This window comes from Scyliorhinus canicula, chromosome 1 (assembly GCF_902713615.1).
Source record: "Scyliorhinus canicula chromosome 1, sScyCan1.1, whole genome shotgun sequence".
NCBI lineage: Eukaryota > Metazoa > Chordata > Chondrichthyes > Carcharhiniformes > Scyliorhinidae > Scyliorhinus > Scyliorhinus canicula.
In genome coordinates, this window is record NC_052146.1 from 168,772,577 (window position 1) to 168,796,835 (window position 24,259).

At 47.7% G+C, this 24,259-nt stretch overlaps 1 protein-coding gene across 1 annotated transcript; it reads right to left on the reverse strand.

Annotated features, from left to right (window-relative positions):
* On the reverse strand, positions 1-23,797 carry gtf2h5 (general transcription factor IIH, polypeptide 5). The gene is made up of 3 exons (XM_038802382.1): positions 23,718-23,797; positions 17,045-17,171; positions 1-359 (listed from the first exon to the last, which is right to left on the reverse strand). The coding sequence occupies exons 2-3, from the start codon at positions 17,077-17,079 to the stop codon at positions 179-181; spliced, it is 216 nt and encodes a 71-aa protein (XP_038658310.1). The 5' UTR covers positions 17,080-17,171; positions 23,718-23,797; the 3' UTR covers positions 1-178.
* Between the last annotated feature and the right edge of the window lie 462 nt (positions 23,798-24,259).

Genomic DNA, 24,259 nt, shown 5'->3' on the forward strand with positions numbered 1-24,259 from the left:
TCCAGTCAATCTTTTTAATGTGCCAAAACACTTTTTTAACCAGTAAATAAAATACTTAATATCAATTGCTCTGTTAAACTCTTGTCCACTACTTTCTTGACTCCTTGTACCAGCTGGTCATTAATCTCTCTCTGAAATGTTAAGAAATGTGTTTTCCATTTAAATCTTATACATTTTATCACTTTTGCAATATTGGAAATGAGTTTTGATCCATTAATTCTCCAACTTTTTCTTGCAAGATATGAACCACCTCAGCCAGGATAAATAGGTGCGTTTCATCCAGGTCTTGAATGATAAATTTTTTCCCCAAAGCATTTGTTTCATCTAAGTACAGCAAGAATTGCTTCATGGCTGGGTCACTACAAAGACAAAAATTCAGAGAAAGTGCAACAATATTAAAATCAGTCAATTCAATGTGCAACCTTTAATACAAAAAAAAATACTGCAACTTGTGAACAAATATTGTGGTTCTTCTCTAGAAATTAATTGTACAAAGTAATTTACAACATGAACAATGTGAACATATATTGCATAAACCAGTTTCCACTCAGAGCAGAGAAAGTTAGGTTACGAGCCATGATGCAAGACTCCCAATTGAGATATTGCATCTAACACCAAGGAATCCACTATTTTCCTATTTGCGTTCAAGAGTGCAAGATCGACTTCCGGTTGCGGCTATGACCAGCTAAGTCGCACGTTTGGCTGCTCCTGCGAGGAAGGTGTTTTTGGGCCGATTGGAGGGCCCCTAACGGCGCTGGAACGACGATTCCCGGTGGGGGAAGGTCCCCAGAGGAGAACCCTGCGAAATTTATGGTCATCACCCGAAGTGGGGCAGGAAAAAAAGCGGCAGCAGCGCCCCGAAAAAAGCGGGGGAAGAAATCCAAAATGGCGGCCGGCGGCGCACCCGAGGACTGGAGGAAATGGGCGGAGGAGCAGCAGGCCGTTCTCCTGCGCTTCTTCACGGAGCTGAAAGTGGAGCTGTTGGAGTCGATGAACGCGACGACCACCAGGCTGATGGGAGCCCAGGCGACCCAAGAGGCGTCAATTCGGGAGCTGCAGCAGGAGATGGCTGTGAGGGAGGAGGAGGCCACGGTCCTCGTGGGAAAGGTGGAGGTGCACGAGGCACTCCACCTGAAATGGCAAAACCAACTGGAGGAGATGGATACCCGCATGAGGCGGAAAAACCTGAAGATCCTGGGTCTGGCAGAAGGGCTGGAGGGGTCGGACCTCCCGAGGTATGTGGCAGAAATGCTGGGCTCACTGATGGGGGCAGGGGCCGTCCCTTCGCCTCTGGCCTACAGAGTAATGGCCAGGAAGCCAAGAGCAAACGAACCCCCGAGGGCGGTGCTGGTTCGGTTCCAGCGATTCAGTGACCGAGAGAGGGTGCTGAGGTGGGCCAAGAGAGAGAGGAGCAGCAAATGGGAGAACTCGACGGTGAGGATCTACCAGGACTGGAGTGCGGAGGTGGCAAAGCGGCGGGCCCGGTTCAACCGGACGAAGGCGGTGCTGCATGCCAAGAGAATTAGATTCGGGATGCTTCAGCCAGCGCGCTTGTGGGTGACCTATAAGGACCAGCACCACTATTTCGAGTCCCCGGAGGAGGCGTGGGCCTTTGTCCGGGAAGAAAAGCTGGACTCGAACTAGAACCAGGGGATACTTGGCGGTCGTTGCCGCTCTGGTACTTTAAGCTGGACACGTGGCTTTCTTTTGGTTGGATTTTTACTTGGTTGTATTTTTGGACCCTTTTTTTTTCTCTCTACCAGTTTTTTTCTTTTTTCTGTTATTTATAATGTTATGTTGGGGGGGCGGGGTCGGGGGGGGGGAGTGCCGGGGGTATGTGTTTCTTGTGGGGTTTTTCTTTGTATCAGGGTGGGATCGGGGACGGGGGTGGAACTGAAGATGGAGGGGTGGGGAGAGGCAGGGCGAAAGCGCGGGCTTTCCTCTGGTTTCCCGCGCGCGGGGCAGAGGAGGGAGGAGGGTGGGAGGAAGGGGCGGGGTCAGCAATGGCTCCCTTTCCCGCGCTGGAGCGGGGCCGAGGAGGGGTGGTAAGGGGGGGGATGTCCCCCATGCCGGGAGGAGTCGGATTGTGGCAGGGGCAGCCGGGTCAGAGTAAACCAGCTGACTTACGGAAGTACTATGGAGGGTGCATCGCGGCTAGGAAGGGTCCTAGCCTGGGGGGGGGGGGGGGGGGAGGGGGGTGGGGGGGGGGGGGGGGGGGGGGAGGGGAGGGGGGAAGGGGGGGGCTACCTGGTTGCTGCTGAAAAGGCCAGGGAGGAGAAGTTGAGGACCGGAGGGGTGGGGGGAGGGCGCCATCGCCATGGGGAGCGGGTCAGAAGGGGAGGGCTGACTCGGGGTGAGCAGGTGACAGGATATGGCTAGTCGGCAGGGGAGAGGGGCGGGCTGCCCTTCGACCCGGCTGATCACTTGGAATGTGAGGGGGCTGAATGGGCCGGTCAAGAGAACGAGAGTAATCTCGCATTTGAAGGGACTGAAGGCGGATGTAGCAATGCTACAAGAGACCCATTTGAAGGTGGCGGACCAGGTCCGCCTGAGGAGGGGGTGGGTGGGACAGGTGTTCCACTCAGGACTGGACGCAAAGAACCGGGGGGTGGCGATCCTGGTAGAGAAGAGGGTGTCGTTCGTGGCGGCGGAGGTGGTGGCGGATAAAGAGGGTAGATATGTCATGGTGAAGGGTAGGCTACAGGGGGAGAAAGTGGTGATGGTTAATGTGTATGCCCCGAATTGGGACGACGCTGGCTTCATGAGGCGCCTACTGGGCCTCATCCCGGACCTGGAGGCAGGGGGCCTGATCATGGGGGGGGACTTCAACACAGTGCTGGACCCCGTGCTGGACAGATCGAGTTCAAGGACGAGTAGGAGGCCGGCAGCGGCAGAAGTGTTAAAGGGGTTTATGGAGCAGATGGGAGGGGTAGATCCCTGGAGGTTTGGGAGGCCGAGGGCGAGGGAGTATTCCTTTTTCTCCCATGTCTACAGAGTCTATTCTAGAATTGACTTTTTTGTATTGAGCAGGGGACTGATCCCGAGAGTACGGGAAGTGGAGTACTCGGCCATAGCGGTCTCAGACCATGCGCCACACTGGGTAGATTTGGAAATGGGGGAGGCGCGAGACCAGCGTCCGCTGTGGCGCCTGGATGTGGGGTTGCTGGCGGATGAGGAGGTGTGTAAGAGGGTCCGGAAGAGCATTGAAAGATATCTGGCCACTAATGACACGGGGGAGGTGCAGGTGGGGATGGTCTGGGAGGCCCTGAAGGCGGTGATCCGGGGGGAGCTGATCTCCATACGGGCACATAGGGAAAGGAGGGAGAGACAGGAGAGGGAGAGGCTGGTGGGGGAGCTTGTGGACGTGGATAGGAAATATGCGGAGGCACCAGAGGAGGGGCTGCTGGGGGAACGGCGCAGTTTGCAGGCTAAGTTCGACCTGTTGACCACCAGAAAGGCAGAGACACAGTGGAGAAGGGCGCAGGGCGCGATTTATGAGTATGGGGAGAAGGCGAGTAGGATGTTGGCGCATCAGCTCCGCAAGCGGGATGCGGCCAGGGAAATTGGGGGAGTGAGGGAGAGGGGTGGGAACGTAGTGCAGAAGGGGCCAGAAGTAAATGGGGTCTTCAGAGACTTCTACAAGGAGCTGTATCGGTCAGAGCCGCCGACGAGGGGAGGGGGGATGGAGGGCTTCTTGAACAAATTGAGGTTCCCCAAGGTCCAAGAGGAGCTGGTAGAGGGGCTGGGGGCGCCGATAGGGTTAGAGGAGCTAGTCAAGGGGATTGGGCATATGCAGACGGGGAAGGCGCCGGGGCCAGACGGGTTCCCGGTGGAATTTTACAAAAAATATGCGGATTTGGTGGGCCCTGTGCTGGTACGAGCCTTCAACGAGGCATGGGAGGGGGGGGCTCTGCCCCCGACAATGTCGCAGGCACTGATCTCTCTGATCTTCAAGCTGGACAAGGACCCCGTGCAGTGTGGGTCATATAGGCCTATCTCGCTCCTGAATGTGGACGCCAAGTTGCTGGCAAAGATCCTGGCTACCAGGATAGAGGATTGTGTGCCAGGGGTGATACACGAGGACCAGACGGGTTTTGTGAAAGGGCGGCAGCTTAATACGAACGTGCGGAGACTGCTAAACGTCATCATGATGCCGGCAGTGGAGGGTGAGGCGGAGATAGTGGTGGCATTGGACGCGGAGAAAGCATTTGATAGGGTGGAGTGGAAGTACCTGTGGGAGACGCTGGAACGGTTTGGATTTGGGGAGGGATTTATTAAATGGGTGAAGCTGCTCTATTCGGCCCCGATGGCAAGTGTAGTGACGAATGGTAGGAGGTCGGAATACTTTGGGCTCCACCGGGGGACCAGACAGGGGTGCCCCTTGTCCCCCCTGCTCTTCGCACTGGCAATTGAACCGTTGGCGATGGCACTGAGGGGCTCAGGGAGGTGGAGAGGGCTGACAAGGGGCGGGGAGGAGCACCGGGTATCGTTATACGCGGACGACCTGCTGCTATACGTGGCAGACCCAGAAGGGGGAATGCCGGAGGTGATGGAACTGCTATCAGAATTTGGGGACTTTTCGGGGTACAAGCTAAACTTGGGCAAGAGTGAGGTATTTGTGATACACCCAGGGGACCAGGAAGAGGGAATCGGGAGACTCCCGTTTAAGAGAGCAGGAAAGAGTTTTAGATATTTAGGGGTGCAGGTGGCAAGGAACTGGGGGACTCTCCACAAGCTGAACTTCTCCAGGCTGGTGGAACAGATGGAGGAGGAATTTAAAAGGTGGGACATGGTGCCGCTGTCGCTGGCGGGCAGAGTGCAGTCCGTTAAAATGACGGTCCTCCCGAGGTTTTTGTTTTTATTTCAGTGCTTGCCCATCTTCCTCCCTAGGGCCTTCTTCAAAAAGGTGACGAGTAGCATCATGAGCTACGTGTGGACGCACGGCACCCCAAGGGTGAGGAGGGTCTTCTTGGAGCGGAGTAGGGATAGTGGAGGGCTGGCATTACCCAATCTTTCGGGGTATTACTGGGCGGCAAATGTATCGATGGTGCGCAAGTGGATGATGGAAGGGGAGGGGGCAGCTTGGAAACGAATGGAGAGGGCGTCCTGTGGCAACATAAGCCTGGGGGCCTTAGTAACGGCGCCATGGCCGCTCCCTCCCACGAGGTACACCACGAGCCCGGTGGTGGCGGCCACCCTCAAGATCTGGGGGCAGTGGAGGCGACACAGGGGGGAAGTGGGAGGTCTGATGGAGGCACCGTTAAGAGGGAACCATAGATTCATCCCGGGGAACATGGACGGGGGATTTCAGAGCTGGCACAGGGTGGGCATCAGGCAGCTGAAGGATCTGTTTGTAGATGGGAGGTTTGCGAGCCTGAGAGAGCTGGAGGAGAAATTCGGGCTCCCCCCGGGAAACATGTTTAGACATTTGCAGGTGAAGACATTTGCTAGACGCCAGGTGGAAGGGTTTCCCTTGCTCCCCAGTAGGGGGGCGAGTGATAGGGTGCTCTCGGGGGTCTGGGTCGGAGGGGGGAGGATATCGGACATCTACAAAGTAATGCAGGAGGCGGAGGAGGCATCAGTAGGGGAGCTGAAAGCCAAGTGGGAGGGGGAGCTGGGAGAACAGATAGAGGATGGGACATGGGCTGATGCCCTGGAGAGGGTTAATTCTTCCTCCTCGTGTGCGAGGCTTAGCCTCATTCAATTTAAGGTGCTACAAAGAGCCCATATGACGGGGACAAGGATGAGTCGGTTCTTTGGGGGTGAGGACAGATGTGTCAGGTGTTCGGGAAGTCCAGCGAACCATGTCCATATGTTTTGGGCATGTCCGGCACTGGAGGAGTTCTGGAAGGGGGTGGCAAGGACGGTGTCGAGGGTGGTGGGATCCAGGGTCAAACCAGGATGGGGGCTTGCGATCTTTGGGGTTGGGGTGGAGCCGGGGGTACAGGAGGCGAGAGAGGCCGGAGTACTGGCCTTTGCGTCCCTAGTTGCTCGAAGAAGGATATTAATACAGTGGAAGGACGCGAGGCCTCCAAGCGTGGAAACTTGGATTAATGACATGGCAAGCTTTATTCAGTTGGAAAGGGTCAAATTCGCCCTGAGAGGGTCGGTACAAGGGTTCTTCAGGCGGTGGCAGCCGTTCCTCGACTTTTTGGCTCAGAGATAGGGTACAGAGGTCGTAGCAGCAGCAACCCGGGGGGGGGGGGGGGGGGGGTGGCAACAACGGTTGTGGTGGGTTATTTACGGTTGAAACGCGGGCAAATTTGCTCGCAGTTCATGTCTGATGTTGATTGTTGCTTTGTTTGTTTTTGGGGGAGGGGGGGGAGGGACAACGCGCGCGAGTTCGGGCGGGGGGGGGATATTTGTTAAGAGGGAATATTTTGTAATATTTTATAGTTAGTTGGGGTAAATATCTTCATGTAAAAAATTCTTTCAATAAAAATTATTTAAAAAAAAAAAGAGTGCAAGATCAATTTAAAGGATATAATCTTTCTTGATGTTTCCTTTCTTCCAACCCCCCAATCTTTATTTTTGAAACTGTGAATGAGCAAATCAGTTTCCACAGTAATTATCAATGTGAGGAACTGCATAATCAATAGAAATACAGGTGGTACTTCAATGATTACGCCATTAAAGCTGTGTATATCAATTACCTCCCTCCTATTGCTGGGCTCAATTATTTAAACCAATTCACAGGACTGAAATGCAAAGTCTGACTATTCACAAACTGAACATGGTGACATTGTAGTAATAACTTAAAATGTTCAATCCTTACATTGAGAAATTAAACAAACTTTAATGCCTCAAGAAGAGGACCAGGTGTCAAAATGGACTAAGTTAGTATCATGATATTAGAGAGATTGTGGTATTCAACTCCAGTATTAGAGACAATATAGTACACCCTGTACTTCAGTGGGTCATCTGGGAGTCCGAGGTCAGATAGTACTTGTAAATGTAAGCTGTAGATCTAGGTTGCAGATCTGCAATTGTGTATATATTCTGTCTTAATAAAGTTTGTTTACAATAATTATATTGGTCATCCTGCAATATAAAAACAGGACATGGTGTCAGGAGTGGGATTAAACACAACAATAGAGATTTTGAGACCAACGACAGAGCTCAGAAAAATCCATAGGTGCAGTCTTCCATCTTTCTACATGTAGCAGGGGAATAAGCTCTAGAAAAGTTTGACATATTTATGTTTGAAAGTGATGAGAAACAAAATGATTTGAAAGGAATAGTGGAACAATTCGAAGCTTACCGCAGCCCGGGGGGGGCGCTCAAAAGGGGTTTGGCCGGCGATCGGTGCCCACCGATCGGCGGGCCGGCCTCTCTGAAGGAGGAACTCCTTTCCACCGCCGCCCCGCAAGATCAATCCGAGATTTCTTACGGGGCGCCCACGGGGAGGACGGCAACTGCGTATGCGCGGGTTAGCGCCGGCCAACCTGCACATGCGCGGGTGACGTCATTTACGTGGCGCTGCTTTCACGCGGCGCCAAGGCCCGGCTCGGGTAATTGACGCGCCGCCGCTCCTAGCCCCCCCCCCGGGGATGGGAGAATAGGGGGCGACGAGCAGCCTCCGACGCCGGAGTGAAACACTCCGGTTTTCACTCCGGCGTCGGGACTTAGTCTTCCGATGGGAGAATCTCGATCACTATTTTTTTACATGACTGTAAGACAATATTAGTCAGCACCTAACTCGAGTTGTGAAAACAAAAAATCATGTGAATTTGGAGAGCTTGATGAAACTGAGATAGAATAATTTACGGGATTACAAATGATTCTCTTGAAAAAATGGGTTTTGGGAGAAGCAGATCTCATGTGCAGAGTGGCAGAGACAACAAAATGCAGATTTTTAAATAGATGACGGAGATGACTCACACAATCCAACAGCTAGATGCAGTTGAACAGAAACAGCACTGGGGAAAAATAAATCGAGAGCCGAAAGAGACAAAGAATAAAACTGCTATGAAAACACTTAAATGCAATCCATGCAGATAAGAGCATTTACCATGCAGTTGTCCAGCTTACAGAAAGCAGTGTAAATAAATGACTTTGCTCAAACGTGTAAATCAAAGAAAGTTCACACGATTGCAGATGATGACTAAAACTGAACTTTTCATTGGTGAAGTAACAGCAAATCCGAAAGATGATGATGAAAGGTTGGTTAAAAAACTTCCAACATGAATTTGAATTTCAAGTTTGACACAGGTGCACAATCAAATGTCATTCTCATAAGTCTGTGTTGTAAGCTATGCGGAGAGGCTGAATAAACTCGGACTGTTTTCATTAGAAGGATGGAGGTTGTGGGGTGACCTGATAGAGGTCTACAAGATTATGAGAGGCATGGATAGAGTGGATGGGCAGGCACTCTTTCCCAGGGTGGAGGGGTCAGTCACTAGGGACAGAGGTTTAAGGTCCATGGGGCAAAGTTTAGAGGAGATGTGAGAGATAGTTTTTTTTTTACACAGAGGGTGGTGAGTGTCTGGAAAGCGCTGCCAGGGGAGGTTGTGGAAGCAGATACATTAACGGTGTTTAAAATGCATCTCGACAAATACATGGATAGGAGGGGTATAGAGGCATACAGCATTGAAGTGCTAAGGGTTTTAGCTAAGATTGGTATCATGGCCGGTACAGGCTTGAAGGGACGAAGGGCCATTATTCTTTGATGGCAGCTATTCTCAAATATTAGGTTATTAAATGAGAATGTGTTGCCATTGAACATTGGGTAGGGAGGGGGTTGGAGTTATTGTTGTTTTTGATTACACTGTTTACTGATTGACTGTTAATTCATTTTTGCGTGGAATGTATGGGTGGATATTGAGTCTGTATATTGAGGAGGGTGCTGTTTTTGTTTGGGGGATTGTTGTTGTATTTCTTTGTTTTTTCTTTTGCTGTTAATGTGTTAATTTGTCCGGATTAAACTCCATCTGCCATCTCTCCGCCCAAGTATCCAATGGTCGATATCCTGCTGTATCCTCGGACAGTCCTCATTACTATCTGCAACGTCACCAACCTTTGTGTCAACCGCAAACTTTACTAATCAGACCAGCTACAATTTCCTACAAATCATTTATATATACTACAAACAACATATGCCCCAGCACTGATCCCTGCAGAACATCATTAATCACAGCCTTCCATTCAGAAAAGCACTCTTCCACTGCTACCCTCTGTCTTCTATGAGCAAGCCAGTTCTGTATCCATCTTGACTGCTCACTTCTGATTCCGTGTGACTTCACCTTCTGTACCAGTCTGCCATCAGGGACCTTGTCAAAGGTCTTACTGAAGTCCATGTAGACAACATCCACTGCCCTTCCTTCACCAATCACCTCTGCCACATCCTCAAAAAACTCGATCAAGTTAGTGAGACATGACCTCCCCTTCATAAAACCATGCTGCCTACTGTTAATGTCCTTTTGTTTCCAAATGTGAGTAAATCCTGCACCTAAGAATCTTCTTCAATAAGGAAAACACTGTCCCAGACACCAGTGTTAAAATATTGTGAGGTCAGTTAGCCGATCAAGATATCAGTGGACGTTTCAAAAACCGGCCTGAGAGCCAGCCTCTTGCAAAATGAAGCGCCTGTGGTGCACCAAAGGTAATGACTGAAACACAGCAACATTCTGCCCAAATGGAGGAAAACACGCTCAAAATTGTGTTTAACTTAGAACGCTTCACTAGTTTGTCTTTGGCAAAGACGTGGAAGTGGAATCTGACCACACACTGAGGCAGGTGTTGGCAAGAGCTAGAGAAAGCCTTTGGAAGCGATACTTAAAAAGCCCCTGAACTCTGCACCAAGAATCCAAAGATTCCTAATGCATCTGCAGAGATACCACCAGAATTAAATACATATCAGGTAAAGACACGTATAGCACAGACACTACAGAACAACAAAATAGTTCTCATGTTGATAAAGAATAACCAAACTAGATGAGATCTGGGAGGCGACGAAGAATGATACCAGCCTGAGTAAACTGCAGCAAGTTGTGCAAAATGGTTGGCGTACAAGTCGGAGTACTGTTCCTTCTGCTGTACAAAGGTACTGGAGCTTTTGTGAGCAACTTCATATTGCAGAGGGAAACTTTTTCAAGCAAGGTTCTTGCATCACTGAGGAACGAAATGCTGCAAAACATACATGAAAGTCACTTCGGTATAAAAACATTCAGGAGCAGCACGGTAGCAGCGCCAGGGACCTGGGTTCAATTATGGCCTTGGGTGACTGTGCGGAGTTTGCATGTTCTCCCGTGTCTGTGTGGGTTTCCTCCAAGTGCTCAGGTTTCCTCCCACAGCCCAAATATGTGTAAATTGGTTGGGGTTACGGAATAGGGTGGGTGGTGCTCTTTCAGAGGGTTGGTGCAGACATAATGGGCTGAATAGCCTACTTCTGCACTGTAGGGATTCTATGGAAAAGCTTGAGATACATTGACCTGGAATGTGAGCACAAATTTGGGAAATGGTGAATGTGTATGCAACGTGCCAAAAGTACAGCAAATCACACCAAAAAGAACCACTTCAGCCACACAGTTCTCCAGAGAGCCTCTGGCAGAAAATTAGAGTGGACATGTTCATATTTGACAATAGTACGTACCTACTAGCAGTAGGTTATTACTCACTCTGTTGTTGAGAAAGAATAGTAAGAGCATCACTGCAATAAATTATTTGGTATAAATTTTTGCTCGCCATGGCATACCTGAAGTACTCAGACACAATTCTCGGGTACTAGAAGTTTCACAAATTTGAACAGGATTGGGAGATTTGCCACAATTCACCAGGATGGTGGAACGTACTGTGTAAACCTTAAAAAGAAATCCGTTCAAAAAGGCAAAGATGGACAGAAGAGACCCTCTTACCTGGCTTTGCTGGATTTCAGGAACACTCCATTAGAGGCATTGGTTCATCTCCAGCACAACTCCTGATTGGGAGAAAACTAAGAACTAAGGTTCCAACTTTGCCCCAACTGCTATTTCCACAATCAGTGAGCTGCACCGTTCAAACTGAGACAGCACAAGCAGAACAGTACTTTGATCGAAGAAACCAACCTCTGTCTGAACCAAACATGGGAGAGTCAGTGAGGTTTCAGCAGGAAAGGATCTGGAATCGTGTTGTTACAGGAATCATAGGAGAACCAAGGTCTTACACAGTGCAGACTCCAAAGACAGGAGAAACCAGAAATTCCTATGGAAAACAAATAAAATTTAACCCTCCTCTGAACCAGAAAGTGTAGCTGAAGATCAAGAACTAGAATCCATCAGTGGAGCAACGGACAAAGCCTGAGAATCCTGTAAGCTATCGAAAGTAGAGGAAGTGCCACAGCTAAAGCAGGCCCCTCATCCTTCAAAATCATCTGTCAACATTCAGAACATCCAGTGGAGAAATTGTGAAAAGAATCAGAGATGAGTAAAAGACTGATCAAAATGGGGGGTGAAAGAATTGATAAGAGACTTTTGTGCACTTGAGTAGGCAATACTCTCCGACTATTTTGCTTGATCAGAACCTGGTCTGAAATGTTTTTGTTTTTTGACAAAAAGGGAAATATGATATTAGAGAAATTGTGGTATTGGACAATATTAGAGGTAATACTCTGTACTTGATTGGGTCCCCTGACCTGGCTGTCAGAGGTCAGATAGTACTGGTAAATATGCTGTATCCAGGCTGCAGGTCTATGTTGCAGGTCTGCAATTGTGTATATGTTCTGCCCTTAACAATGCCTGTTTACAATAATTATATTGCTTATCCTGAAACATAAAAAAAGACAGGTAGCACACTGGTCATCTGTTTGAATCCAGTCTGCTCAATGGATGAATTTGACAGATCTTTACTCGTTCCTTAATGGACGCAGCTAAACACAACAAACACCCACATTTTAGGACCAAATTTAAAATCTAATTTTCCCCTGACCTGGCAATTTTTACCGTTCCTTCACTGTGGCTGGGTCAAAATCCTGGAAATTCCTCCCTAATGGAGCTGTGGGTGTACCTACACCACAGTGACTGCCCTAATGGAGCTGTGGGTGCACCTACACCACACTGACTGCCCTAATGGAGCTGTGGGTGTACAAATACCACATTGACTGCCCTAATGGAGCTGTGGGTGTACCTACACCACACTGACTGCGCTAATAGAGCTGTGGGTGTACAAATACCACATTGACTGCCCTAATGGAGCTGTGGGTGTACAAATACCGCACTGACTGCCCTAATGGAGCTGTGGGTGTACCTACACCACACTGACTGCTCTAATAGAGCTGTGGGTGTACAAATACCACATTGACAGCCCTAATGGAGCTGTGGGTGTACAAATACCACACTGACTGCGCTAATAGTGCTGTGGGTGTACAAATTTCATAGAATTTTACAGTGCAGGAGGCCATTCAGCCCATTGAGTCTGCACCGGCTCTTGGAAAGAGCACCCTACCCAAGGTCAACACCTCACCCTATCCCCATAACCCAGTAACCTCACCCAACACTAAGGGCAATTTTGGACACTAAGGGCAATTTATCATGGCCAATCCACCTAACCTGCACATCTTTGGACTGTGGGAGGAAACCGGAGCATCCGGAGGAAACCCACGCACACACGGGGAGGATGTGCAGACTCCGCACAGACAGTGACCCAAGCCGGAATCGAACCTGGGACCCTGGAGCTGTGAAGCGATTGTGCTATCCACAATGCTACACAATACCACACTGACTGCCCTAATGGAGCTGTGGGTGTACAAATACCACATTGACTACAGCAATTCAAGGCGGCAGCTTACCATCACCTTCTCAAGGGCAACCAATGTTGGCCTAGCCAGCGAAGGCCACATCCTGTAAAAATGAATTTTTAAAAATCTACATAGTAAACTTGACTGCGTGTATGCTAGATCTGCATTTTATCTTTGAAACTCTCAACTGCCGAGATTTCATATTTACGTCCCACAGTGAGGCAAATTAATTTCTCCGACTTCATACTTGCCCAAACTTTAGCACCGCAATGAAATGGAACCTGACTAAAGTTGATGTGTAAATGCATCTTAGAAAAGCAGTATGACTAATGGGAAGCAAAAGAAATAGTTCTTCAAGTTAAAATTAAATTTCATCTTCAATACGGACGGTGTTTATGAAGGATATGGGTGGAGCGGATCCATGGTAGTTTTTGCACCTGGAGGTAGAGAATTCTCCTCTTTACTCCGGTACATAACGTGTATTCGTGTATCGACTTTTTTGTGATGGGGAGGTCATTGTTGCCAGGGGTGAGGAAAGCGGAATATTCCGCAATAGTTATTTCAGATCATGCTTTGCACTTGGTAGATGTGGTTTGGTTGTGAGGCTGTTAGCGGATTTGGGATTTTCTGTGAAGATGGCAACGGTGATTGATGAGCACGTGGGGTTTAACAAAAATGGGGAGATTTTGGCTTCGGTACTGTAGTAGGCCCTGAAGGTGGTGATGAGAGGGGAGATAATCTTGCATAAGGCACAGGTGGAGAGGGAGGCAAGGGAGGAACGCCAAAGATTGGTAGATGAGATCTTGGAGGTAGATGGTAGGATTCGAGAGATCCTATTCCAGAGCCTGTGACTAGTAGGAAGAAGCTGCAGATGCAGTTTGACCATTATCCACGGATAAGGTGGTGCATCAGTTCCAGTGCTCGAGGGGGTATCTCACTGACCTGGTGAGAAAGCCAGTCATCTTTTGGCTGGTCAGTTGAGGCGGCAGGCGGCCTCCCGAGAGATTGGTCAGGTTTGGGATTCGGGTGGTGGACTAGTGCCCGCACCGGTACGTTAATGGGGCGTTTGAGGTGTTCTGTAAGAATCTTTATAGGTCGGAGCGCCGGGGATGGCATCGGGTAAGGTGGACTTTCTTTAATAATAATCTTTATTATTGTCACAAGTAGGCTTACATTAACACTGCAATGAAGTTACTGTGAAAAGCCCCGATTTGCCACGTTCCGGCGCCTGTTTGGGTACACAGAGGGAGAATTCAGAATGTCCAAAAGACCTAACAGCACGTCTTTCGGGGCTTGTGGGAGGAAACCGGAGCACCTGGAGGAAACCCATGCAGATACAGGGAGAACGTGCAGACTCCGCACAGACAGTGACCCAAACTGGGACCGTGGTGCTGTGAAGCAACAGTGCTAACCACTGTGATACTGTGCAGCCCGGCGGGGTATGCGAAGGGAAGGTATTTGTCGCCTAATGGGCGAATGCGGAGACGTTTTGGGGTGATGTGGAGATCCTGAGGCGGCATGGGTGCAGATGGAGTCGAGTTCATGTCGGGGGTCAGGATTGAGGATTTTAGTGGCAGCCTCAATTCCATTTTCGCCAGAGAAATATCCAGTGGTGGTCTTCACATTCAAGATATGGGGACAATTTGGCAGCACTTTAAATTGAGGATGGTATGGAAGATGGCACCGATTTGTACGAACCATATGCTTGGGCCTGCGAGGTCGGATGTCAGATTCAAGGTATGGGAGGAGAAGGGGGTGGAGAGGTAGGGATTTGTTCTTAGAGGGGCTATTTGCGAGCTTGGAGTAGTTGTTGGATAAATTCGGACTTTCTGCAGTTGGGATACATTTAGGTATCTGCAGGTGCACAATTTTGCATAAAAGGTCTTTCTGACATTCCCTGTGGTGCCGCCATCGTCGTTGATAGAGACGGTTTTGTCGCTTGCAAGGATGGAGGAGGGGAATATCTCGGGGATTTACGAAGGGATTATAGAAACATAGAAAATAGGAGGAGGCAATTCGGCCCTTCGAGCCTGCTCCGCCATTCATTATGATCATGGCTGATTGTCAAGTTCAATACCTTGGTCCCACCTTCCCCCGTATCCACTGATTCACCGTTAGCCCCAAGAATTATATCTAATTCCTTGTTGAAATTAGTAACGTTTTGGCCTCAACTACTTTCTGTGATAGCGAATTCCACAGATTCACCACTCTCTGGATGAAGACATTTCTCCTTGCCTCAGTCCTAAAAGGTTTACCCAGCGGAGGCGGTAGAGGCGGGCACGATAGCATCATTTAAGATGCATCTAGACAGATATATGAACGGGCGGGGAACAGAGGGAAGTAGATCCTTGGAAAATAGGCGACAGGTTTAGTTAAAGGATCTGGATCGGCGCAGGCTGGGAGGACCGAAGGATCTGTTCCTGTGCTGTAATTTTCTTTGTTCTTTGTTTATCCTCAAACTATGACCCATAGTTCCGGACTCCCCCCACCATTGGGAACATTCTTCCTGAATCTACCCTGTCTAATCCTGTTAGAATTTTATAAATTTCTACGAGATCCCGTCTCACTCTTCAAAACTCCAATGAATATAATCCAAACCAATTTAGTCTTTCCACATATGACAGTCCCGCCATCCCAGGAATCAGCCTGGTAAACCTCCGCTGCACTCCCTCCATAACAAGAACATTCTTCCTCAGATAAGTACACAAAAACTGCACACAATACTCCAGGTGTGGCCTCACCAATATTCTATACAATTATAGTAAAACATCTCTATTCCTACATTCAAACCCTCTCGCTATGAAGGCCAACATACCATTTGCCTTCTTTACTCCTGCTGTATCTGCGTGCTTACTTCACGCAAGCATGCTCCTGTTACTGTTATGCGCCTTCCTATATTTTCGACCAAAGCGGATAACCCACACTTATCCACATTATATTGCATCTGCCATGCATGTGCCCATTCACTCAGCCTGTTCAAATCCTGCTGAAGCATCTCTGCATCCTCCTCACAGCTCACCCTCCCACCCAACTTTGTATCATCTGATTATTGCAGAGGATGTAGTGTCAGCTGAGGGGGTTAAGGCCAAGTGGGAGGACGACATGGGGTTGGAACTAGAGGATTGGGGGGTGGGGGGGGGGGGGGGGGGGGGGTGATGCGAGGCTCTGCGGAGGGTGAATGCTACATCTTTGTGTGCGTGATTAGGGTTAATACAGTTGTTTGCGGGAGTGGAGGATAAGCGTGAGCGTTGTGAGAGGGGCCCAGCTAACCATGTAACATGTTCTGGTCATGTCCCAAGCTCATGTGTTTCTAGGTCTCCTTTAGCACCATGTCGCCGATTTTGCAAATTGTATGAGAGCCCTGTCTCTGACGGGCCATGACCATTAAACTATAATCAATTGTCGTAAAACCCCATCTGGTTCACTATTGGCTTATAGGGAAGGGAATCTGGCAAATGTCAACCCTTCCTGACAATGGCGAGCCTGTGAAAACTTTGGGAAATGGTCAGCAAGGTGAGCAATGGTGGGCATCAGCCCTTCTTGACACAAATCTAGGCCATGATGTAACTATGTTTTATGTATTCAAGGTTTTTGCCCCTTGCTCTTGTGAACCTGGGTCCTGGGATCCAGCAGACCTCCAATTGCTGTCTCGCCTGGGGGTTCCTGCCTCCTCCTGATTTTCATTAGCAGCTGTGTACTGCTCACAGATTGTACCCTGAAGCCTGGCCACTAATGTTTCCCACTGAGGTGCGTGTATCTGCGCTGGTGAAGGGTGGGGATGACAGCTTTAATGATCTTCCTGGTAGGTGACAGCGCATGGCCCAGCCACTGAGGAGCATCGCCGAGGAAGTTGACATGGTGGTGCAGGCATCGAAGAGCTGCAAAGGCTGGCAGAGCCAGATGCTGCAGGGACAGCCGGGGCTTGAACCAGCTGCCCCTCCATTCCAAGGTGAACCCCAGGGCCCTATGGGCACCGAGCGGGGGAAGGGTACTAACTGTGTGCTAACCCGGACCAGTCCCATGGAGTGGCGACAGTGGCCATCAGCTCCCCCGAGTTCCACCCCTCTGATGAAGCTGCATCTCACAGTCAGCACCCGGAACAGGATGTGCATGAGCAGACGACACGTGCGCCGGAGCCTCTGGCCCCAGTGTAGGCACGCCAGGGGCATTGAAAGCCACAATGCATTGAAAGCCTTATGGCCATAGCCTTGATAGACTTTTATAATGAAACTTTTATCTGGTGGTTATTCACCCTCATTACCTTACACAGTAATGACCAATTGCTATTTTTGTCTACTGTGCGGTGTCTTTAGGAAATCTTGAAAAAGTACTTACCATTCAATAAGAACTCCTTTTAAGACATTAACCATCTTTAATGAAGCTCCAAGGTGATTGTCAAGAGTCACTGTTGATCATCAAACTGCATATGAACTAGATCACAGAGAAACTTAAGCCTTCGGAGCTGAAGAACACCAGAAAAATGTTTACAGACATTTTTAAAACACATCAAATTTCCAATAAAGAATTTAAAACACAGTTGCTAATTTCTAACCAGAATATGCATTTACGAAAATATTTGAAAAAGACCACAAGTTCTTCAAGCCCTCTCCATTCACACTTGGTGCAACTACAAACTACATGTATCCATCCCTCATCCAGAAATCTCTCCGGAGAAGCTAAATGTATAATTTTACTTTTTGGGAAATACTGTCACTCATCACCATAAATTGCCTTCAGCACTATGCAATTCAGACCTGTAACAACTAAACACAAGGTTTTAAAAAAAAATTTAGATTACCCAATTATTTTTTCCAATTAAGGGGCAATTTAGCGTGGCCAATCCACCTACTCTGCACATTTTTGGGTTGTGGGGGCGAAACCCACGCAGACACGGGGAGAATGTGCAAACTCCACACAGACAGTGACCCAGAGCCGGGATCGAACCTGGGACCCCAGCGCCGTGAGGCGGTTGTGCTAACCACTAGGCCACCGTGCCACCCTCCTAAACACAAGGTTAGTAGTATAGTACAAAATGCCCTTGACATACTGTATAACCATAGTTTAAGAGGCCAACTACCCTACTAGGTGTTTTTCAGGGTTCAAGTAGTTAGCAGTATGAAAATTTCAGTTTACACTTTTTTTAAAACACCACTATCGCAACATATGAGAAATTTGCATTAATTACACGCAAATTTGTTTCAAAAATAATTTTGTTCATTTATTTGCAATGAACATACATTAATCAATGACAAATATAGTTGGGGCTGGTGGGAAGGGCGATGAAGAGGTACAGCTGAGGGCAACATAAGAGGAAGATGCATTAAAGGGTGGCTACAAGGATGGGGGCTGGCAAGCTGGTGGGAATGAGTAGAAGGCTGTCAGTGTCATTGAGAGTTTCTGTGGCGAACTCCTGGCCCTCAAGGAGTGTTAATAGAACCATCTATCTTGGTGATCAAACTGTCATAAATCGTACAGTAAATGAGAAGGTAGCCCACAAGTTTTTCAATTGAAGTTGTGGCACTGATTACATCACACGGCCATGGCTGGGTATGTTAATTAAGCCCTCAATTGCCTTTTGGAGGAACCATACCCATGACCTGAACCCTGCACTTAAAAATTGAAAGGAGCAGAATGGAGTTGTGTTAAATTCCTCCATAAACCTCTCCCGTCTGTCTGGGGTGGGAGTGTAAAACTGTGGCCAAAGTATCTCAAAGGCAAATTATTCATATTTCTCACTTATTGATACTAAGATACTCGTACTAATCACTGACAGGATTATCAGTACAAAAATTCATAAATAAACAGCTGTTTTGTGAACCAATTCTGAATCTACAAAGTCAAAAAGTGTCCCCTGCTGCTCCAAAAAACCAAGTTCCATCAATGCTTGCTATATTATGGAATAAAATGGGAGATGTGTGGAGTGTTTTATGGCAAGAGTTATATCTTACTAGGCTAGTAAACCTGCAGTGATAATCCAAAGTATGCAAGTTCATGTACCATGACAGCTTAAAATATTTATTTTTAAAATTGGTAAAAGGGGCAATTTAGCATGGCCAATCCATGTACCCTGTACATCTTTTGGGGTTCTGGGGGCGAGACCCACGCAGACATGGGGAGAAGGTGCAAAACAGTTTAAAAAGTTGAATTCAGTTTGAAAATCTAGAAATCAAAAAGGGACCGTGACGCTATTGGCTTGTCATAAAGCATCCACTTGATGCCCTACAGGGAAAGATCCTGCCATCTTTACCCCATCTGACCGATATTTGTTTCCAGACCTATGTCAATGTGAACAACTCTGAAGTGTCTCAGCAAACCACTCTGTATCAAATATTTACAGGCTAACCAGAAAAATCAGCATAGGGATTGGAAATAAATACGGGCCTTTTCAGTAACACCCACACCCAAGGATGAAAATCTATTATTTTCTCAGATAGCTACTGGCACTCACATAGAAACAATAACAATGACATGAAATAACTTGCATCAATGATTTAACATTGAATACTGCAGCAGGGTTCAATCTGTAAAATATATCTTCTATTTTCCTGAAAGATCTATATCCTGGATATCAATAAGAGTTCGTCTTCATGAGCCTTGCAGCAGTACGAGTTCAACTTTTCCCCCTACTTTGGCACCCAGAACAAATATGGTCCAATGGTCACTCTGATTCCAGTTCAATTAGACCACTTATTCAGCAGTCTGAAACGGAAAAAGAGAAGCTTCACTCCATCCCAGACGGACAAGGTTCAGCATCCAGCGATAATCACTGAAATGTTGTTATTTGTAAATGATATTATTGTGTTTTTTATAATGCAAATAATGTTTGACAAATCTCATAGCTATAAAGTCAGGCTCAATGCACAGAAGCAGTTTATTCATTCCATCGAATCCATGGCATCTCTCTGTAGACCAATGCAATCATTCCTATCCCCATGCTCTATCCCCAGATCCCTGCAAGTCTATTTCCCTCAAATGTGCATTGAATTTTATTTTGAAATCATTCATCGACCCTGCACCCTTGTAGACATCGAGTCCCAGGTCATTGCCACTCGACAAGGTTCTCACATCCCCTTGCCTAAAATCTTAAATATATGTCCCCTGCTCCTTGTGCCATCAACTTTCTTTACTGCCTTATCTAAACTGATCATAATCTTGTGCACCTCTACCAAATCTCCCCACAATCTTCTTGCTCCTTCCCAAGAATCTCCAGCTCAACCTTGTAGCTAAACCTCTTCCACCCCTTGGAACTGGATTGACGGAGATGTTTGCAAGAAATTAATCAGAGGTGTGGAATTTAAACCTGGAGAATTACACAAAAAAAACTAGCTCATCTGGGGCATGTTTAAATCTTCCCTTGTCAATGCGATTAACCAATGATGTGGAGTTATTCCCAGTGGTTTTACGAGTGTTCAGCAATCGGTGTGTCTGAACATTTTATGCGCAGCATCTGAGAGATGTGGAACGGTGTAACAGTGGTTAACATTGCTGCCTCACAGCATCAGGGTCCTGGGTTCAATTCCAGGCTTGGGTGACTGTCTGTGTGGAGTATGCATTTTCTCCCAGTGTCTGCGTGGGTTTCTCCGGGTGCTCTGGTTTCCTCCCACAGCCCAAAGATGTGCTGGTTAGGTGGATTTGCTATGCTAAATTGCCACTTAGTGTCCAGGAATGTGCAGATTACGTTACAGGGATAGGGTGGGGTGAATGGGCGTATGGGGGGGGGGGGGGGGGGGGGGGGGAGGAGGGGGAGAAGAAGAGTTCTCTTTTGGAGGGTCGGTGCAGACTCGATGGGCCAAATGGCCGCCTTCTGTAGTCTAGGGATTATGTGAATGATGTTAGAAGGCAAGAAAACCATTGACAAAAGGTGATAATGTGCAAGCACCCTTGCTAACAACGTTGTGCGAATGAGTGAGAGACGTATGGAATAAACTCAAATCCCAATATTGTCAAAAAAATCATTTCTAAAATGTGGAATATCGAATGCACTCCATCATACCAGGGATGATTACTTGTTGAATAATAATGCCGAAGTTACTAGTATTACCAATAGTGATCAAGAAGACAAGGAAGATCGACATGGTTAAAGAGAAAAGTGCAGAGGATACTGGAAGTCTGCAGAGGAATTTGGATAGGTTAAGTGAATGGGCTAGAGTCTGGTCGATGGAATACAATGTTGACAAATGTGAGGTTATCCATTTTGGTAGGAATAACAGCAAAAAGGATTATTTAAATGATAAAATATTAAAACATGCTGCTGTGCAGAGAGACCTGGGTGTCCTAATGCATGAGTCACAAAACGTTGGTTTACAGGTGCAACAGGTGATTAAGAAGGCAAATGGAGTTTTGTCCTTCATTGCTAGAGGGATGTGGGGAGGTTATGCTGCAGCTGTATAAGGGGTTAGTGAGACGACACCTGGAGCATTGTCATAAGTTTTGGTCTCCTTATCTGAGAAAGGACGTACTGGCGCTGGAGGGTGAGCAGAGGAGATTCACTAGGTTAATCCCAGAGTTGAGGGGGTTGGATTATGAGGAGAGGTTGAGTAGACTGGGACTATACTCGTTGGAATTTAGAAGGATGCGGGGGGGGGGATCTTCTAGAAACATACAAAATAATGAAGGGAATAGATAGGATAGATGCGGCAGGTTGTTTCCACTGGCGGGTGAAAGCAAAACTAGGGGGCATAGCCTCAAAATAAGGGGAAGTAGATTTAGGACTGAGCTTTGGAGGAGCTTCTTCACCCAAAGGGTTGTGAATCTATGGAATTCCTTGCCCAGTGAAGCAGTTGAGGCTCCTTCATTAAATGTTTTCAAGATAAAGATAAGATAGTTTTTTGAAGAATAAAAGGATTAAGGGTTATGGTGTTCGGGCTGGAAACTGGAACTGAGTTCACAAAAGTTCAGCCATGATCTAATTGAATGTTGGAGCAGGCTCGAAGGGCCAGATGGTCTACTCCTGCTCCTATTTCTTATGTTAAGTGTCAAAATATGCAATTTTGAACAGAATGAACAGTTGTTATCTTTGTCGTGAAGAAATTGGAAGGGTGATTTAACTGAAGTCTGTGAGAGGCCTAGATGAATTTGATAGGAAGGACTTATTTCAATAACCAGAGGTAGAATTTAAATAATTGTTTGAAGGAGAGCTGAGGATTTTTTTGTCGGGGACACACGGTCAAAAAGGACATTTTTAGGCTATGATACCTCAGGTGCAATTCCACAGCTTTGGGCCAAAAGCTGGAAAGTGGAATTAGATTGTATAACCTTTTCGACCAGCACACACATGATGCACCAAAAAGTCACTTTCCGTGCCATAAATCTTTCTACATTTCTATGTAAAATTACTCAGGCCTGAATCACTTAAAGGTTATTCTTGGCAGACTAACAGTCCTTCTCTTGCAAACATAACTATGGGAAATCCATGAGCATTTAAATGCTGCCCCTCAGTGATATTGTCAAAAAACAAAATGTTAGGTTCCAAATCTGAAAAACAAATTGCATGCAGTGTCTTTCATAGAACATAACAGCGCAGTACAGGCCCTTCAGCCCTCGATGTTGCGCCGACCTGTGAAACCATCTGAAGCCTATCTGACCTACACTATTCCATTTTCATCCATATGTCTATCCAGTGACCACTTAAATGCCCTTAAATTTGGCGAGTCTACTACTGTTGCAGGCAGGGCGTTCCACACCCCTACTACTCTCCGAGTAAAGAAACTGCCTCTGACATCTGTCCTATATCTACCACCCCTCAATTTAAAGCTATGTCCCCTCGTGTTGGTCATCACCATCCGAGGAAAAAGACTCTCACTGTCCACCCTATCTAACCCTCTGACTATCTTATATGTCTCTATTAAGTCACCTCTCAGCCTTCTCCTCTCTAACGAAAACAACCTCAACTCCCTGAACCTTTCCTCGTAAGACCTTCCCTCCATACCAGGCAACATCCTAGTAAATCTCCTCTGAACCCTTTCCAAAGCTTCCACATCCTTCCTATAATGTGGTGACCAGAGCTGCACGCAGTACTCCAGGTGCGGCCGCACCAGAGTTTTGTACAGCTGCAGCATGACCCCGTGGCTCCGAAACTCAATCCCCCTACTGATAAAGGCTATCACACCATATGCCTTCTTAACAGCCCTATTAACCTGAGTGGCAACTTTCAGGGATTTATGTGCCTGGATGCCAAGGTCTCTCTGTTCATCTACACTACCAAGAATCTTGCCATTAGTCCAGTACTCTGCATTCCTGTTACTCCTTCCAAAGTGAACCACCTCACACTTTTCCGCATTAAACTCCATCTGCCACCTCTCAGCCCAGCTCTGCAGCTTATCTATGTCCCTCTGTAACCTATAACATCCTTCAGCACTATCCACAACTCCAACGACCTTCGTGTCATCTGCAAATTTACTAACCCATCCTTCTACACCCTCTTCCAGGTCATTTATAAAAATGACAAACAGCAGTGGCCCCAAAACAGATCTTTGCGGTACACCACTAGTAACTGAACTCCAGGATGAACATTTGCCATCAACCACCACCCTCTGTCTTCTTTCAGCTAGCCAATTACTGATCCAAACCGCTAAATCAACTTCAATCCCATACTTCCGTATTTTCTGCAATAGCCTACCGTGGGGAACCTTATCAAACACCAACTGCTACAAAGCAGCTTTGATTCTCAATCACAAACCAGCAGCAGCTTCCACACAAACCCCTTGTCATTAGTAACAACTGTGCACATTGATAACACCCTCCTTACAAAAATATCAATGAGTTTTATTAAAAATCACACTGGAGCTAGGGTCACGGATCTAGACGACGCGTGAAGACCAACCATATTAACTTAGTAAAAACAGAAAATGCTGGATCAACTAAGGATGTCTGACAGCGTCTGTGAAGAGAAAGAGTTCACGTTTCGAAGCCAAATGACCCTTCTAGAAAAGCAAGTTTTTATATGAAGTAAATGTTCGTGACCGAAAAATACTCCCACAACTTGCAAGAAAAAAGGCCGCGTTCCAACCTGTTCAAAACACACCGGCCCTTCTCACAGCCACCTGGTGACCCCAGACCCCCGACCCGGATTGGTCAGACCTACCGCGCCGTCAGAGGCAGCGAGACCCCGGATTGGTCAGACTTACCGAGCAGTCAGAGTCAGCAAGATCCTGGATTGGTCAGACTTACCGCGCAGCCAGAGGCAGCAAGATCCTGGATTGGTCTGATCCACCGCTCCGCCAGAGGCAGCGAGACCCCGGATTGGTTAGACCTACCGACCAGCAGACGCAGTGAGATCCTGGATTGGTCAGGCCCACCGTGCCGTCAGAGGCAAGCGAGACCTCCGAATGGTCAGACCCACCGCGCCGTCAGAGGAAGCGAGGCCCAGAATTGGTCAAATCCATCGCGCCGTCAGAGGCAGCTAGGCTCTGGATTGCTCAGACCTACCGACCACCAGAGGCAGCGAGGCCCCGGATTGGTCAAACACACGGCGCCGTCAGAGGCAGCGAGGCCCCGGATTAGTCAAACACACGGCGCCGTCAGAGGTAGCAAGGCCCCGGATTGGCCAAA

Coding starts and splice junctions, on each gene's coding strand:
- gtf2h5 (XM_038802382.1), bottom strand. CDS start 17,079: ATGGTTAATGTCTTAAAAGGAGTTCTTATTGAATG. Junction 360..17,044: donor AAAGGAGTTCTTATTGAATG/GTAAGTACTTTT, acceptor TTGTCTTTGTAG/TGACCCAGCCATGAAGCAAT.